General features: G+C 44.3%; 2 protein-coding genes across 12 annotated transcripts in view; one reads left to right on the top strand and one right to left on the bottom strand.

The window, feature by feature from the left end:
* GOLGA2 (golgin A2) overlaps positions 1 to 7,218 on the top strand; it is a 52,525-nt gene extending 45,307 nt beyond the window's left edge. For all 7 annotated transcript variants that reach the window (XM_061604029.1, XM_061604026.1, XM_061604028.1 and 4 more), the window contains 6 exons: positions 993 to 1,146; positions 1,285 to 1,352; positions 2,227 to 2,329; positions 3,112 to 3,218; positions 4,759 to 4,930; positions 5,285 to 7,218. In XM_061604029.1, the coding sequence (XP_061460013.1) occupies positions 993 to 1,146; positions 1,285 to 1,352; positions 2,227 to 2,329; positions 3,112 to 3,218; positions 4,759 to 4,930; positions 5,285 to 5,532 (852 nt within the window). In that variant the 3' untranslated portion in view covers positions 5,533 to 7,218. The remainder of the gene's footprint in view (positions 1 to 992; positions 1,147 to 1,284; positions 1,353 to 2,226; positions 2,330 to 3,111; positions 3,219 to 4,758; positions 4,931 to 5,284) is intronic.
* The window catches only part of DNM1 (dynamin 1), a 207,770-nt gene that overhangs the window by 17,102 nt on the left and 172,224 nt on the right, over positions 1 to 18,444 (bottom strand). For 2 of the 5 annotated variants that reach the window (XM_061604030.1, XM_061604031.1), the window contains exon 20: positions 8,961 to 10,268. The exons of 2 other annotated variants lie outside the window; for them this stretch is intronic. In XM_061604030.1, coding sequence (XP_061460014.1) covers positions 10,196 to 10,268 — 73 coding nt within the window. In that variant the 3' untranslated portion in view covers positions 8,961 to 10,195. One more of the 5 variants, XM_061604033.1, reaches the window with a different exon arrangement.

The raw sequence follows: 18,444 nt of genomic DNA, 5'->3' as shown, positions 1-18,444 counted from the left end.
CCCATGCTTTTAAATCAGATTGCTTCTCATCCTATCCTTGTTTCATGCTTCCCTCCCCTAGTCTCTCTGTTTTGCACTCCTCTCTTCTTCCGAGGAACCCATGAGCTCCTACCTGGTTTCCCAGTACTGACCAGATCCAGACCAGTTTGTCCAGAGGCAGAATTGCATGAAATACATGTGAAATATTCCACATGTAATGTGTGTCAGCAAGCTGTCAGTTCTTGGTTTCTCCCTGTAGTGGTTTTTTGGCACGTCCCTGAAACGAGGCGCTGATTTTACTGAAATGAATCTGAATGCAAATGCTTATGGGTATATTTAGGTGGGGATCTGGGGCACTGCCTCTGCATTTCCAGTCTTCACAACCCAAGCGTTTCCATTTTTGCTGACCCATATGCCTAACAAAAACCTGTGTAGCTTTTCTGGTCCCCACAGTCAGCTTCCCACAGTATCTCAAAGAGTATCTGTCTGCCTTTTTCCAGTACTCATCATGCACACTTCACAGTGCAGGGCCAACCTGCAAATGTGGGGAGTTGTTATCTGAATGAGGTCTTGGAAAGCATGGGCCTGGTGGTTCAGAATTAGGAAGCATTGGGAACCCAACAGTTTTGGTTTGCCATCAGTTGTAACTTGGGAGTAGTGGGGGGGGGGTTGGTGCTTTTAAAAGATCCCCCCCCTTGCAGGTGAGGACCTGGGGTATAGTATTTTTCCAAAACCAAGCCAAAGTGTTAAGACACAAGTATAATAAAGAGTAAATGTGGTGACTACAGAGTTGTGGAATACGAGAATGACTCCAATGAAACAAGCTGCAGACAAGAAAGAACCTTCCTAAATCCATCACCACCACCCTTTTTGATGCAGGCTAGCACTGGCTTCACTGTGCACTGATTTCCCTGTATAAAATGGTTGTAATTCTTCCTATGGATGCCAGGAGACACATTTGATGTTTACCAAAACCTTTATGCTAAACCAGATCATATGGAATTGTATCTTAGGTTGCTTTCTTGACATCTGCCATGTCTCAAGCGGAAACTGAGCGAGAAGAGATGAGGCAGCAACTGTCTGATCAGAAGAGGCAATGCAGAGGCCTCTTGCAACAGATCGCCATGCTGAGGAAGGAGCAGCTGTTGCATGTTGCATCAGGGGGAGGTAAGTGTGCTCTTGTGCTTGGATGTGCATAGTCAAGTGTGTCTATTTTGGTGCCAGCCAGGCGGGGATTCTGCAGGTTGGAACCATGAGCCTATCCCTTCTGCAGTCTCTTAAATTAAATTACATGGCCCTTTCCAGGTTCTGCCGCAGATTCTGTTCCAGGTGAGGTTCACGAAGTCTTAAAAAGTGCCATGGAGAAGCTGCAGGTGAGTGTCTGGTGCTCTGGGTTGCCAACCCAGACAGGTGCCACAAGTGCTAGTTAATGCAAGACAATTCAGCCCTTTATAAGCAGATTCACATGAAGGTCTCTTCACTGATGAATTACCCTTGCAAGCCTGCCTTTGCCAACTGAGTTGCATGATGTTGGGTGGACTGCAGTAACGTTATTGGCCCAGCTAAAGATTTATCTAAGAGTACTAATAGTTCTTCCATCCCACAAGATTATTATAGCTAGTGCTGGATCAGCTGTTCACTGTGCAGGTTCTGTTCTCTCTCCTTGCCCCAGTCTTTTGCAGGGTGAGGGGCTAACGTTTTGGCTTCTAAATCTGAGAATTCTTTATGGAAGACTTAAGCCAAACAGAAGCTCTGCTCCCTAATCCTTAAAATAAAATAAATACCCACACTTCTTTAAGGTTGATCATCCACGACATTTTCTTTCTTTCTTTCTTTCTTTCTTTCTTTCTTTCTTTCTTTCTTTCTTTCTTTCTTTCTTTCTTTCTTTCTTTCTTTCTTTCTTTCTATCGTGCCCTTCCTCCCAGCAGGAGCCCAATTTTGAGAGAGAGAGAAAGTGTGTTTTAAGGGATCCATTTTGAAAATCTTGTGACTTCTTCCCCTGGGAAGCAGCAGAAGGCTTTCTTCTTTTGCAGCAATTAGACCTGCCTACTTAGAAGGCTTCTTTTATCAGAAATAAGATCCTTTTACCTTCCAATGATGAAGAGGATATCCTGCCCATCAGTTAGGAGCTGCCCTTTGTGTTGATACATTGCCACACCAGAGCTGGCTGCTGTGCAGGGAAGGTTTGTGCTGCTTCTTCCACATGATCTCACTATCTTCAATAGTGACTGCCATTGTGCTTTCTAGTCTCGATTCACAGATTTGATGCGTGAGAAGGCAGAATTGAAAGACCGGGTGGAAGAGCTGGAACATCGCTGCATACAGTTGTCTGGAGAAACAGACACCATAGGTGAGATGAGCTCGGTGCACCTCTCCATCTTCCATTCAGATGGCTGGGGAAATGTGAGTGTTGCACATTATGAAAGAGATTATGTGACAATTCTCCCATAGGATCCTGAAGACCTCTGCTTTTGTTTTCATTTTTTAAAATCCCAAGTTTTCCAGTCCACATGAAGGCAAAGGAAAATGCAGGAAGCCAGTCTGAGAGGGCAGAAGGGAGTTTCCTAGTGGTCAGGGGTTATGACTCCTCTCCCAAGTCTCTGAACCATTTTGCCACCTCAGTGTTCCCACACAGAAAGAACCAAATAAAATTAAAATAATAACAAATAACGCCCATCCCTCCTTCTCTCTTCTCTTTTGTTTCCAAGGAAACAACACACTTAAGGAAATCTGCAGAAAATATTTAAACTCCAGAAACCTGAGCTGCTTGGCTATATATGGCATTTCCTAGCTGGAAGCAAAGACTGGACACTACAGAATTTGTGTGCTGTCTTTTTAAAATATTTGTACAGCATGTATTACATTTTAGGTGCTTTAAAAATAAACAAGCAGTAAGTCACTGATGGGAAACTGCCCTTCTTCCTAGTGCAGCCTGTGGGCTCTGCTAGATTGCTGTATGTCTGCTAGACACACAGTTTTGTATATCTTTTTTTAAAAGAACAAAGGACAGTGTGGGAGTAACACGCTGATCTTTTTGCAGATTAACATTTGTATATGTAAGGGCAAACACGTAACTTTCAGCACCACCCTTCCTATGCATGCTCAGCCTCAGTCATGTCTCTTGTGTTCCAGGTGAGTATATTGCCTTGTACCAGAGTCAGCGGGCTATCCTAAAACAGCGCCACTGTGAGAAAGAGGAATACATCAGCCGACTGGCCCAGGACAAGGAGGAAATGAAGGTGAGTGAGGGCTCTCCCTCCATCTCTCCTTCCCTCCAAAGGGCTCTTTTGGACACAGTCCCTGCGGAGGGGATGGACTGAACAGAGTTGGGAATTGTGTGTTCCTCCCTGTGAAGGAGGGCACCCCTTTTCGCTCCTGCTCCTGAGCTGCATCTTTGCCTTGTGGTGCTTACTCAGGCAGGCCTCTGCTGAAGAAGAGTGTCCCACCCAGTACAATTTTGATATTTGTGTCTTCTGTAAGCTGCCTTGAGGGCCGAAAGGCAGGGTATGAATTATTATTATTATTATTATTATTAAATAAAAATAAAATAAAATACTATGCACGCTGGAAGAAGAAAGGTCCCTGCCCTGAGGAGCTCATGCAGAGGCTAGCTCACCCCACACAAAGAAGTGAGCAGGTCTGCTGAGTTCTGGGCATTTTGTTGTTGTAATCCTTGCCCTTCTAAGCGCACCCTGAGCACCTCTCTCTTGTCTGCATGCACAAGGCCACTTTCACTGCTTGCAGAAGACTACTTCAGTTATCTTGTGTCTTGGATTGGCAGCATTTGTTCCAGAAAAGAGAACAGCTCCGGGAGGGAGGGAGGTGGCAGCAGGTGTTCATGGCAGCCTCATTATTCTTAAATATTTGTTTATCAGATGTTTGAAATCTAAGAATTAATTAAAAACATCGCCTGGTGAAGTTTCATTGTTTCCATCTGTAATATGGGCTTTGTAGAATCCTTCCAAAGCAGTCCGAGTGTGACAGCTTGGATGGGAATGGCTTGCCAGCAGTAGAGGATTGGGGTGATGGTCTTCAACCGGGCTAGTAAAAACAAACAAACTATTGCTAGTTAGCTTTTTTTTAACACAGACCATATATTATTCAGAAAAAGGCCAACCAAAATTATCAAGGGCTTGGAGCAACTTCCCTACAAGGAAAGGTTACAACATTTGGGGCTTTTTAGCATAGAGAAAAGGCGAGTAATAGGAGACGTGATAGAACTGTATAGAATTTTGCATGGTGTGGACAAAGTGGGCAGAGAAAAGTTTTCCTCCCTCTCTGCTAGAACTCGGGGACATCCATTGAAGTTGAACATTGGAAGATTCAGGGTAGGCAAAACGAAAGTATTTCACAGAGCATTCATTCCCGCAAGAAGCAGTGATGGCCACCAACATCATTGGCTTTAAAAGAGGATTAGGTAAATTCATGGATGATCAGGCTATGTTCTGTATCCATTGTCGGAGGCTGTGATGATCCAAGACAGATGGGAGGAAATTAAAGGAAGAGGTTCCGTGTCGCATAGAAGGGGGCTGGTCTTGTTCCCAGCATATGCAGCAGAAAGGAAATTATGGTGATGGTGGAAGACAGTGAAGGAGTTCACTAGCAGCGAGTTTGGGCAAAGCAGAGTAGATGGGCAGAAAAATGGAGGACCTTGAGTACCGGAAGCTTGACTGTAGAAAGCTGCCAAGAGCCAATCCCAGAGTCATAGGAGGAAGAAAACATATTCATTGTAATGGGTGTGTGTATATATTGTGTTTTCCTTATACTGCTTCTCTGCAGATGAAGTTACTAGAGCTGCAGGAACTGGTGATGCGCTTGGTTGGTGAGAGGAACGAATGGTATACAAAATACGTGGCGGTGGCTCAAAACGTGGATCCCCGGCCTGGCCCCCAAAGTGAGGCTCATGCGACACCAGAGGGGCACCTTGAGCTGAATGCGACTGATGGGGAAGGTGAGCAATGGCAGCAGCAGGTGGGGAGAGTTGCTGTTGTTTCTTCAAGTGGGGGAAACTTACTGAAGGGACGGTTCCAGACTCTGCTGTTGCAAAATAGGAGTTGTGCCGCTTGCCTTGAATTCAGAATAATTTCAGTGCCTTGGCTTAGGCCCGGATCATGAGATGCCTCAATAAAGGGTATGTTTTTTAACATGTTAGAACTACTTTCCCTTGCCCACGAGTAACAGAAACCATTTCCCACACATCAGGGTTGAGGGAGAGTTTTCTAGGTCAGTGTGTGAGACTGTCAGGAAAACCCAAGTGCCAGCATTTCCCTCTACAAGTTAAGCACAGTCTCGTCTTGTGTTCCAGGGTTGCGAGAAGTGAGTTTGGCTGATGAGCCAGAACTGGAGTCCGCAGCTTCTCAATCCCGCCCTCCTCGCTCTGACGGCAAAGGCCTCCAGCCTGCTGCACAGGACCCCACTGCCAAACAGATCATGCAGTTGCTACGTGAAATCCAAAACCCCCGGGACAGACTGGGCTCCCTCTTGGAAAACCCCTGCATCCCCTTCTTCTATCGAGCAGATGAAAACGACGAAGTCAAGATCATGGTGGTGTAACGTGGCACAGGACCTGCAGGGACGGAGAGTGCCCCGTTTTCTGCCCCGTGTGCCTGGGCAGCAGCGCCACACGTGGTCATGCTGGGCGGAACTCAAGCGCCAGGCATTGTGTGCTAGTCCTCCCTTTTTGCTGTTCCTGAACAGATCATGTAGGGTCATCATGTGAAGTTCAGGAGAAGACTTGGTTCTCCTGATTCCTGCTTCAGCCAGCCAGTCAGTTTCCTCAGCCAGTGACCTTGTTCCAGTTGTCACAGTAGCCATTTGCTCAGCGTCTTTCCACTAATTTATTCCAGGAGTAGATGGTTTGGATTCTGTTTGTCCCCCACCATAGATCTCGGCCCTTTTGCTTTATTGCACAACAAGCCACCTCTCCAGACTTAACAGCCATCTTCATCTCTAGTTCTCCCTAAAACAGAGTGCTGCAAAAACGTTTTGCCAGAAGCTCTGGTGGGTTACATTTCCAGTTAGCGTTCTGGGGTTGGCCTCTGGCTCTTTGGTGCAGATGATTTGAGGGTGGAATGAAAATATGGCTGCACTTTTGAAGGTGATATACCTTGCTGTGTAGGATTTTTTTGAAAAAAAAAGATGGGGAGACCTAATTTTTTTAAAAAGTAAATCAATGAAAAAACTAGTATACTTCTGTGTTGATTTCTGGAATTTCAGCTACTTGTAATTAGATATTTTCTTCCTAGTTGGGTGGTGGAATATTCTGATAGCAAGCTTAGAGAGTTGAAATGGGTTTTTTCCCTCTCCTGTAAAACTTAGTATGGAACTAGGCCAAAGAGTTCTATGGAGGAGGCTGCAGGGATGCATCTCATCTGTTGCAGAGTGAAGCAGGTGCATGAGGGAGGGTCAGACTGAAGGATTTGCCCCATGTCTAGCTTGAATCCCCCTTAGGAAGCCGTGTGTGGGAGATGACTGTATATCTGCATAAGCAGCAGAAGTAGCTAGCTGGTGATGTAGCTCCCTGTTGCTGCAGTCCTGCTTGGAGGTGAAAAGCACCACCAAAGTGGACAGGCATTGCTTCTGCGTTGCACTTCCCTGCCTAGAAGACATTTTGCCATTCACTTATGTAATAGAGTCTGGCATATTTGTCATGGCCTTTCTTTGCAGTAGGTTGCTAGAAACAGTCTATCCAAAGCCCAAAAGCACATAGGGAAGCTTTTTAAAACACAAGCTTCTTCCTCATCCCTGCCTGTTTTTCCAGAAGAGAACGATTGTAGACTTAAATCACTGCACTCTTCCAGCCTCTAGGGAGTTGAATGTCTCCAGGAGACTCCTGACTGCAAAACTCAAGAAAACATCCAGGAAATTGGCACAGCTGTGATGTCAGTGTTACTCCCTCAGTGCATTGTAGTGACAAAGTGAGCTTGTGAGCTCCTGTTTGCACAAATGTACATAGTGTATCTGTGTAACATTTTGTATATACCTTGAATAAAGAGGGGACAAGCCTTGGGGCAGCATTTCTGGCTGCTGGAAAGCTACTTATAGTCTTGTATTATATAAAAAAAATCTAACTTGGGAGGGGCAGGAATGTGATTTAATATGGAACATTGTGAAATATTTATTGGGTGTCTGATTTCCAGGAATGTGAAAGAAAAAACCTTATTAGAGAAATCTTGCATTCTGTTGCAGAGATAATTTAATCCTGTTACAACTTTCTGAATAAACCTGTTCCACCTAGCATACTCTGTGTTGCACTGTTACGTTCCAAAAAGCGCTGTTTCCATCACTGAGCTGATGTGATTGGGTCCTCTTTAGCGTTGCACATGGCATAGAGCTTTGTTTGCCCTTCTCTGTAGGGACAGCCCTCACCACTAAACGATGCTCTTTCCTTGGGAATGGGGAGGAGACAAAATCTGATTGCAGCCCTTTTCTTTTCCGTCATACGCTTCAGTATGTTGGATGCTCGTTTCAGTCCGTCAATGGGATGCGTTGGGAGGTTCTGCTACTTGAAAACGCATGGAAAAGTAGCACCTCATAGAAAAATATCCTCGTAACACAGCCCATGTAGGATCTACTTTTTTTGTAGGATATATTCCTCCTGAGATGCTTATGGTCATTTAAAGTCTCCTATTCCTGTTCTAATTTTTACATAGTGCTGTTATTTCAGTTATCTAAAATCCTAATCCTAGTGGTGGAACCCCAGGATTGCATAAATTATTCCCTTGTACAAACGGATAACAATTGATTTACTGCACTTCATTATGTTTTTTCTAACAATTGCTTCTGAGAACTGAAGTTGTGTGTGTGTGTGTGTGTGAGAGAGAGAGAGAGTGAGCGAGTGAGTGAGTGAACGAACATGACCAGTTGCCTGAGGAGATCTGTGCCCTTATTGTAACAATGTCATCTGTTGTCCGTAGTGGAGACAGCAAAGACACTACCATTTCAGTAACTAGTTTTCCAACTTTATGCACTTCACTCCTACAACCTAAGAGCAACGCACAAGGTTGGGTTCCGTGTGGATCCCACAATGTGGGTTGGTTGCCAACATCACCTCTTCCCAAGAAAAGTAAAAGAGGTCAGTGTAATCCACTAAAAGTGGTTTGGAACTTACATTTCAGAGCCTTTACTAAGTAATATGTGTAAATAAAATTCCAGTGAGTTGATGCACCTTCACTGAATGGTGATGCCTCCTTTTAATACCCCCCCCCCAAAAAAAATGTCTGTAAGTGTAAAAACAGGACTTTAACCCACTAGCCCTGACGCTGCACCTCTCAAAATGTCTTGCCACAAAGAACTTGACAACATTAAGTATAAGAGTCTGGAAGCACTGAGAGAGTGTTTTTATTGTAGGCATGGAGTCGTCTGTTATACAGAAATAATGGTTTATTTTTCAGCCAGTAAACAAGAGTTGACAGATCACAGACGGCATCACAGATACTAGCAGCACTGCGAAGGTATTCACCACAATTTCGGGGCAACAGAATAATCCAACTGCATACAGCAGAGAATTAATGATCTTAGACTTCTGGATTTGAATTATATTTTGTTGGGTGCACATGTGTTCATTATATATAATCTTCCTACTCAAGTATTTGCTGAACTCAACATTGGAAGCGTTAAAGGCTTAAAACGTCTGGACACCATATATATTTAGATCTTTATATTTATAGATATTTATAGATATTTATATAACAGTAAAGATATGTTTCTCATTACTACAATATAACTCTTTTTAAAATTCCTTGAAAGCAACTTGGAAGAAAAGCCAGTTTCACTAGAGTCACATCTGATGTGTGCAAGCCACAAGTTACGACAGAACAAAGCTTTTTTTTTTTTTTTAAGATGTGCGTTGGACCGTTCCAGGACAGAACAGCTAAGAGGCAGATAAAGGATGGACCTCAAGAAGGGAGCAGGGTTACATGTCAAATGGTGGTTTTGGACTCTCCGGGCGGGAGGGGCTAGCTTTGCCAGGACGGCTGGAATTTAAAGAAAGACAAGAACACAAAAGAAAAGGGGGGGAGAGAGAGAGGGTTTGGGAGAAGGACAAAAAAGTAAAACAGTTAAAATATGGAAAGGATCAGACCTCAGAAGCTGACGTCAAGAGGATCTTCAACAGAAATCAAAAACAACGGTAAAAACTCAAAATTGTAAGTGGGGATGACTTGGAAATTTTACAAACAGAATGTCTAAATTTGGCTTTTGAAGGGACAAGATGTTGCAGGTCTCCTTTTTTCTTTAAATATTTTTGTATTTACCCCTCAGCATGTACATAAAGAAGCCAGTGAAAATGACGAGTCAAGACTTGCAGTAACAAACATTTCCCCCCGCATTAATATATGTACCATCTGCATGCAAGTAGTAAAGGCTATTACGGCCGATAGGATCCTCAAGACATCAAACAAGTAGTGTGTTTTCTTTTTTTCGTCTGAAGCAAAGGTAGTTGCAATAAAACATTTACACAGCACACTCTCCTGGAAATATTAGCTAGTCCATTTCTGTGGAGAGGAAGGAGATTCACCTCTCTTGCTTTTGTGGAAAGTCCGTTGCAAGCACTAATACAGGTCACCTGCTGGTAAAAGCCAGTGTCGCTTAACCCTCCTTTGCTACTTCAACGAATGAAGGGTCACCCATTGTGTTGGTTCCTTCCACTTTGCGATAACGACAGACTTCATGGGTTGCAAGACTGCATTATTCAGTAAACCCTCCACAATTGCTTTACTGCCCCCAGTAAACAAACCCACATACCAGCCGTTAGCAACGTTAATGCCTTTTGTTAACAGTATCTTTGTGTATCCTCATCCAGAATTGCATGTTCCATCTTAACTATAGTAGGGAAAAAAAGGTTACATAGCTATAGATTAGCGCTAGACACTACAGCCAACCAGTGGAGGCAGGACACTGTGCACAGACCAGGCAGGTCAACACAGCTGCCATTTTGGTGCACTGTGACGCTCCTGTAAAAACAGTGCTCCAAAGATCTCGGGTCCTTCCAAGTTTACCATGCCACTGAACTAGGACTACTCTACGCTCACAAAGCAATACAGGATACACGAGAGAAGACGAAGAAGAGCTCAGTCGCTAACGAGCATTTATACGACGTGTGGGAAGGGACAGCGGAGAGGAGTGGATGGTTCTGTGAGAGGAGCAAGGGATTGGGTTGCTGGGGCAGGAAAGCCCCGGGCACAGCGCTTGTCACCAGCTGTCTACAGGCCTCAGGCTATAAATCTAAGAGGGACGGTTCAGCTGGTCGGATTATGGTGGGTCGAGTAGGTGAAGCTGGGCCCTTCCGGCTGCGAGAGCAAAGAGGGAAAAAGATGAGAAGAGAACACACACACTGAGGTTAGCATGGTGGCCAGTCACAGTCCATACATGCTTCTCCACCTCATCCTGGCCAGTACCTTGGCCTTAAGTCCTGAAAAACAGGTTATTAATCAGTCCTTTAAAAACTGATTTAACTTCATTATTCCTTTATAAAACAGCAGCAACGCTTCAGACGCAGATTTATGGACTCTGTGGTGTTTACTGAGAATATACTGAAGGGTTCTCGTTGCTGGATCTCTAGAAACCCAAGCCCAATTTCCAGAAACATGGTGCTGGTGCCCAGGTGAGTGTGGAGAAGCATGGAGTACAACCTTTGTGATGCAACTGTACCAAGCGAGTGAAGAGCAATGGTACACAGGATGAGTGGTGTCCTCTGGGAGGTGCTGTTTCAAAAGTTGCCGGCTAGTCTGGCGCAGGCACACCCAGCCCTTGCAGTGAAGGAGACAGTGAGCTGCACCTTTTTGATCTCGACAGGTAGCTGAGTCCAGCTTTTTCAAATAGTTCTTTAGAACTCTCGAACAAATTTAGTCACAAATTTTGTTACGGCGTGACTTCCCCTCCCATCCCAATTACTTGACAACTCCTCATTTTTTGAGCCTCCCCAATTGCAACAAAGGGCCCTTCACAGCCTCAGACTGGTGTGAGAGGCTGGGTTTGAGCTACAGCATGTTCAAGGGGAAGCATCTCTTGTGCACACCCTTCAGCTCAAGAACCACTTCACCCTCATTTATGTCACCCCAACTGCTTCAGTACGAGACAGGAAGGCACCAGAGAAGCCTAGCTTGTGCCAACCTCCAGGCAGATGGCGATGTGCTTGTTTTTATTTTATTGCCAGTTTTACTGTATGGTACTTAATTTCGTTACTTGTTTCATTTTTACTGTGTAAGCTGCCCTGACAATAGATTAAAAGTGTGGCATAGAAATTTAAAAATACATTCATTTTTGGTGCATCCATTTTAGGTGTCCTAAGCTTTTGGGGGACGGATTCAGTTGGCACTTAAGATTAATTTCCTGTAACTTCCCTTAACCTACTGGATAGCCTCAAGGTTATCAACAGATAAGTTTTACCACCTAGATAAGTTTTGCGAGGGTGGGATTGCCACTGAGTATGGATATCATGTGGCTTGAATAGGTTGGGATTCTAGAGTACCCCAAAGAGGTTGGGCCTTCACAATCACCTTCCCGATGGCTACAGCCCTGTGGGTTCTTGCACAATATATATGTCTATGGAGGGGTTAAAGAATCTGTGGGCAGACTGATGATTCTACATGCATGTAAACCACTGTGAGAATATCTGAACAGAAGCTGTGATTAAGACCCTGCCTTACCGTGGTCCGCCATGAAAGTTTGCTTTAGTCTACCATTTTCCTCTCCTACATCTGTTGTCTTTTTTTAATGTGCTCCAACTAGAGCAAAGGAGTGCCATTTTGTGATGGTCTAAACTTGGCACTGCCCAGGATGAGGCACAGCTTCCCAGCATGGATATACATATAGCTATTTACATGTTTTTTCATACATCACGACCTACACACAGAAACAGTAATTTCCTACATGGGTGTTATGTAGAAACTTGGTAACATGAAGCGGCTATACCTGTGAGCATTCACCTCTTTTCCCAAGACGAGTGCTCTTCACTTTTCTAAAGAGTCATCATCTTCAACCATCGCCTTCACAGAGAGTTTAAAAGTCTTAGGAAAATTGAGATGATCTGCCCTGCAATTCGTGGTAAATCAGCCCCAATTTGCTTGGGAGTTGGCAAGCACGGTAGATTAGTGAGACAAACCAAACAATAGCTTAATAGCCTTCTGGCCCTAATGACTTGTTGGCAAGGCCTTCTGGCTATCACAAAATTGGAAAGTGATTCCTAGTGACTTCCGTGATGATCTTTGTGATCTAGGCTCTGGGCAGGCAAAGTTTCCTAACAGCGAGTCCCAGAAGGAAGCACGAACAACAGCCAAGCCTCCTGAACAAGACCAACTCTGGTTCTATACGGCCTTAAAAGAGCTGAATGACAACCTCTGAGTCGCTGTTGTTGAAGAGGGCTGGCTGGAAGCAGGAAAGAGATGATGCTGTGGAAGCAACACAGTTACTGCCAAACTGCTGTGACAATGGATCGCCAAGTTCCAGCCCCCGGAGCTGCGACATATGCCTCTCACACTCCACAGCTACAAATTCACTGGTAATTATACAGGGATCTGCTTGGGAGACTGAGCCCCTGCACCATACCATTGCCCTCCCCTCATTCTCTGCCTTGTACAATCCCATGCCGTTAGCCCAGATAAAGTTTACAAGAGCTATCCCCGCATCAGGATGCTCTGGAATCAGGTCTGTGTATCTCTCAAAAAGAGGTGCCCCTGCCCCCCCCGCCCCCCCCAGAATGTCTCATTCGTGCACAGACAAACATATACAAGGGCTTTCCTAACTCTGCCTAGTCCTTGTTACCACAGTTCCTCAGCTTTCTGCCTTTGCCTGCTCTTTTCTGTCTCAGGCCACATTCACCAACAACAAAAAAGAAATATTTTTCTGGCTCCTCGTCCTTTAGCATGAATAAGCACACTGCCCGATTCCTCCTGCCTTGCTCCTAACCTTGGCATGAGTGAGAGAAACAACCCCCAGGAGAGGGGTGGCTTTAGTTTTTGGTGTCCTGATCGTGGCTTGTTAGGAAACAACAAAACATGATTCCTGCTTTGGATAGAACCAGAAGCCAGAGGCTTTCTGGTTTCTCTCTCTTCCCCACCCCCTCCTTCCCCACACTTGTAAGCAGCTGCTATGGTACAGGCTGTACGAGCTACGCAGAATGCTGTTTGCTGTGCAAGCGTGGCATCTGTTATCCAGCACAGGACCACACCATGATAAGAATTGCATGCTTAAAAACAAATCTGTCTAGTCCTTCTGTTTGTGTACTCTTTTTGCATGTGCACATACAGGGATGGGGGCCTGAATTGCTTTCAAATGTTGTATGTAATAAATTACATGACTCTAAGCAGAGCTATGCAGTGCCTATTATTTAGGCTAACCTTAGGTCCTGTCTTTCTCAGCTACAGGCTCAGCATTTGGGTTGCTTTATTGCTTGCACAGAGCAATAAACATCCCATTTCTCATTGCCATCTCCTCTCTTTTGCTGCTGCATCTCCTCTTGTGATTTCTCTTCCTACCTTAACCGGAAAGCCAAAACAGAACAATGCTTGCCAAGGCTCTTGGGCCACCTTGGTTTCTTTGGTGTTCAGCAAATATGCTGCTGCAAAGTTTAGGGACAGAGAAAGGAAACGAGAGACAGAGAATGCAAGACAGGCTGGGAACGGGTCTCTTGTTCCAATGGAGAGAAAAGGGGAAAGATCGACAGCAGCAGGTTCAAGTGGATGGGAAGGTTCAAGAAGGGATGTTTACCTCCTACAGCAAAGGTCACCAACCCATCACCTGCAGGCACCAGTGACCCCCACCAGGTAGCCCAGAATCTGAGCTTTCATTTAAAAAAAAAAGTCTTTAGCCATTCTCGAAATAAAGCTGTAGAGCAAAATGTGCAGGTACCCTTTTTAACAATTTCTGTGAAATAAGTCCTGGCCCCAAGCAATTTGGGCCCTTGAAAACTGATAAAGGAGAAATAGATTTCTTTCCTTTATTCACACACAGCAGGCATTAAAAAAAACAGGCCCGTGTGTACGGAAAACAGAAAAAGGTCAAGCCCACCTTGCTGCAAATTCCTGAGCATCTTGCTGTGCCAAGAATGACTAAATGCATGACCGCAGATCATTTATTTAGTATTGTTTCTCTTGATTAATATACTTTTTACTATGTGATCTTGGAAACTAGTTTTCTGATATTATAGAGCAGCTAAGGGAAAATCTTCATAACAGAATCAGAAGTGGAAGACAAGATAAAATTTTAGTTTGATGTTGATTTTTTGTTCCCTAACCATTTTTATATTATATGGCCTTCAGCTATAATATGGTGATCTGAAATTAATCCTTTTCTATAGCAGTGTATAGAACTTCCAGTTATTCTAAGGTAAGCCAATCTCAGTCTTACATTATGGCTTCACCCAAGGAACATGCCGTTATGTCCTAGAGATGTTCCTTGACCAGCTTGAATGATCAGAAGCCATGAAAGAATGGAATGTAGGGTACAGATTGGTTTCAGAACGGTACAAGATCATCAGTAATATATGACAGTAGAACAGTGGTATACCAGTCAAGGGAACAGATTGACATTAATCTAAAAAGACAACAAGACAATAAGATGGAAGTTATCTACTTGATTATGAATATACATGTATTCATTTTAATAAAGCTATCTGGTTGGTTGGAAATATTTCAAGAGGAAAGAAACTGTTATGTTACAAGGGGAAGAAACTTGGGGGATTGGTTAAATCATTGTCACATGCTGTAACTGTACTCTATAAAAGATATGTGCACACCACACCTCTTTGCAGCCCTTTCCAGACTTTCTGGGGAACTGACCCTACATATGCTTGTAGAAATAAAGGCCTACCTCTTTGCTTTAAGACTGTGTCACTGATTACTTAAAGGACCCCCAGCAAAAGATCCCCAGGAGAAAGAATTCTCCAACATTATTACCCAAGGGGTGGAGTCAGATCTGTGACTGATAAGTGAGTTGTTTGGACACCATGCAATGGGAATCCCTGGAGTTTTAAAGAGCAGCTGTGTTGCCTTCTCTTTTAGTGCACTTTCCCTGTTTCTGTCTTTTTTTTCTTCTAGTCCTTAGAATCCCCATAGTTTGCCCTTCTTTTTTCCCTAGCAACCAGGATGCATTTTTCCTGTGTTGGGTCCACCTGAAATCAGGTAGTACCTAGAAGTTATTTACTGCAAATACTACTACACAATAAATGTGGCTGAATGTTAAAAGAATTCCCCTCCCCACAAAAGGCAATGTGAAAACTTTGCAAAGAGGCTTAGGGGTGTCTCCTGTTTTACAGAAGCTGAAGACCAGAGACCAGAGCTTGGAAGTAATTAGTTACAAGTAACAAATTAAATGTAATTCATTACTTTTTTGAGGAATGAGTGGGTAATTCCTTTACATTTTGATTGTAATAGAACTAGGAGTAATTTTATTACTTTTGTGGAGTAATTGTAATGTTTCCAGCATTACGTTTGGGCATTACTTGGGGGGGGGGGAAAGCAGGGGAAGTCTTCTGCTCCTCTGATTTGTGGATGAAAATCATGTGTCTCAAACTGGGCTTCTGTGCAGTGTCGCTCTTCCCTCATGTTCTGTGGGTGTGTAGGGGGCGACGAGGAAGGAGGTGGAGAGTGAGATGGGGTGGAGTGGAGAAAACAATTGTTTAAAAAAATGGATGGTGGTGGTGAAGAATGGAACGGAGGGGAAAAGGAGCCGGAGGACAAGAACATGGATAGAGGAGGAGAAGGAGGCAGCAGCAGAATGGAGATAAAGAACTGTGGAGGTGAAAGATGACAACATACATGTGTGTGTATGTGTGTGTGAATAAAGTGGCCGCCACCACCCTCTCTAGCTATTGTGCTGCATTTGCAGTATTTTAGCTTTTTTGCGTCTCAGGGGAAAATGATTGCTTGGATGTGTGTCCCTTAGTCGGTGGCAAGGCAGGGTCCAGGAGGTGGTTGAGTGAGAGAGATTATGCTTGCTGGCTGAGTGGGGGGGTTGCGCTTGGTTTGACGTGCAAAGATCTGAGTAGTGGCCTCTGCCTCCCTCCCCACCTCCCTTACCAGCAGAGAGACCACCATTGCTATAACAATTATTCTACTACCTCTGTATGTGTGTGTGTGTATTTTTAATGTTGTTTTAGGCTAACTGAAATGTAACTGTAGTGATTACTTTTGAGAGCCGTTTCCTGTATCTTCCTTGCTGAAGAGATTCACTCTCTTCCAACAGGAGCAGCTTGCAGGGAGAAGTACAGATACAGGAACAAAACGAATGATGCCTTGTGCCTGTGTGGCTGGCACAAATTAAACAGGGCAACCTTTTTCTAGTATGGAAGTACAATTATGGGGAAAACGTCAAACGTTGACAATTTGTCTATCAGACATCTTATTATCGTGTGTGGCTCCTGATTTACTTTTGGACTGTATACTTTAGCAAGGCAACTTGTAACATTCCAAATAATGAAGAAAATGGCAGAGGAAAAACTTGAACTGAATAAGTTTGTTTTGTAAAAAAGATGAACTAGCTTGTTTTTGGACAGGATGAACTTGAACTAGAATTCCTTTTTAAAATGAACTTTCCAAGCATTGCCAAAGTCATGTCTGAAAGTAGTTGTGTATGATTTTTCTGCAGTGTGGTTTATATCTAATAAAAAGTAAAGAACAAACTGAGTAGGGAAAGGCAACACCCAAAAGGATGTGTCTTGTATGGCAGGATCCCATCAGGGGCATTGTTAAATCATTAATAGACTTGGGGCACATGCTGTTGACACAAATTTGCACATGCTAATTCATATGCATAGCATTAAATTCAGGCCAACTTTCAGAAGAAAGCTATTCCATAAGCAGTTTTTTTAAAAAAGAAAAGTTTAAAAGAAGAGAGAAGGGGCCACTTGGCCACCCCCTAACAGCCCATATCTTCCTGTGCTGCCAGTTTTGTGCTTTGGCCCTAAACCAGAAAAGGAAACATATGGGAAAGAGAGAGAGAGAGAGAGAGAGAGAGAGAGAGAGAGAGAGAGTACGGGTGCATGTAGGAGGAAAGCACCACTATTGTTGCTTAGTTAGGATTTTGCACAATTAGCTGCATGGACTGCAGAGGCGGCCCTGACAAGACAAAAGACGGAATGGACACTCAGGCAGCAAGTTTTGGATGTGTTAAAACCAGGAGACAGAGCCACAGAGCTGGGAAAGGTCAAAAGTGGCACATACCTTGTTTCCTGTTTCCATTTGAAATCCACTGCTTGGCTGGCAGGGCCAAAACTTAGCAGTGGGAGTGGCACTCCCAGAGCATATCTATGGAGCAATGCTTGCTTTGCCTAGCACTGGTCACTCATCCCACCCATGTGGCTTCACTCCACTGGAAATGGGAATTCCCAACTCAAGTGCACTGGGATGGAGGAAGCTTTGTATAAAACTAACCAGTGGGTAGAATCCACCCGGTATTGTTCTGATGCAAGCCCAACTGAAACGTACAGAAGTCCGTAAAGATCTGACTCCATACAAGGCAGTTTCCTTATGTTGCTATGACTATGGGGGGGGGGGAAATCAAATCATTTCCTTTTTTAATAATTTAAATTAATGGCAGCCAAAAATTTCACCAAATTTTGACTACAAATTAATTTGATTTTTTTTTATTGTACCTTGTGTATTCTATTGTAAACCGCTTTGAGATCTTTTAGATAGTAAGCGGTCTATAAATGGAAATAATAATAATAATAACAATAATAATAATAATAAAGAGCTCTATCAAGTGGGAACCTGGGGCCTGGTTCTGACGACCAGAACATCTATAAGAACGATCCAGGTGAGGCAAGTGGCAGAACGGGGGGGGGCAGATGAGGAGGCATGGGGTGGGGGGTAACACTAACATTGATTCATGCATCACTAGAGGCTGGGGGCACGGATGGGTGTGAGTGAAGAACATACCGTAGCCGCCAATCTTCAAGGGTCACTGATAGTGATTCTGAAAGACAACACGAGAGCGACATGGCTGTTCAGACAATTTGAGGCAAGAGGCCACGCCGTCTGGAAAACGAAGCCATGCACGCACACGCGTGCACCCCCACCCCACCCCCACAGATACTTGTGGAAAGGCGCCATGACCCACTCACCAGTACATACATGTAGACGGACATGTAGAAGCCGAAGCAGACACACCCAAGAACCCACACGTACACTCTCAGTTATGCCCGGGTACTCACACAAGCACAGTTCCACTTCAGGATGCACTCTCCCCTGGACATACAAAACCGTGCCTGCATCAACAGACGCAACACATACCCCAGCACCCTTGCACCCTCGGCAGAATCGTACAGGTACAGCAGTGCACACGCTTGCACAGAACCGTACGCATTCGATCACCTGTAAAACACATGGCCGCTGGCACTTTAAGGGCACCGCCAGACAAAACGACGGGAAGGCTGCATACTAACTTACCTGCCTCCAGAGGTGAGAGTAGAGTATCTGCTGTGGGTTGAGCGCTGCTGCTTTACCCCAGGGCTTCTCCTCTACTGCC

The sequence above is a fragment of the Rhineura floridana genome, chromosome 20, assembly GCF_030035675.1.
Source record: "Rhineura floridana isolate rRhiFlo1 chromosome 20, rRhiFlo1.hap2, whole genome shotgun sequence".
Classification (NCBI taxonomy): Eukaryota; Metazoa; Chordata; class Lepidosauria; order Squamata; family Rhineuridae; genus Rhineura; species Rhineura floridana.
Note: the sequence above shows the minus strand (reverse complement) of the source record. Positions and strands in the feature narration are given on the sequence as shown.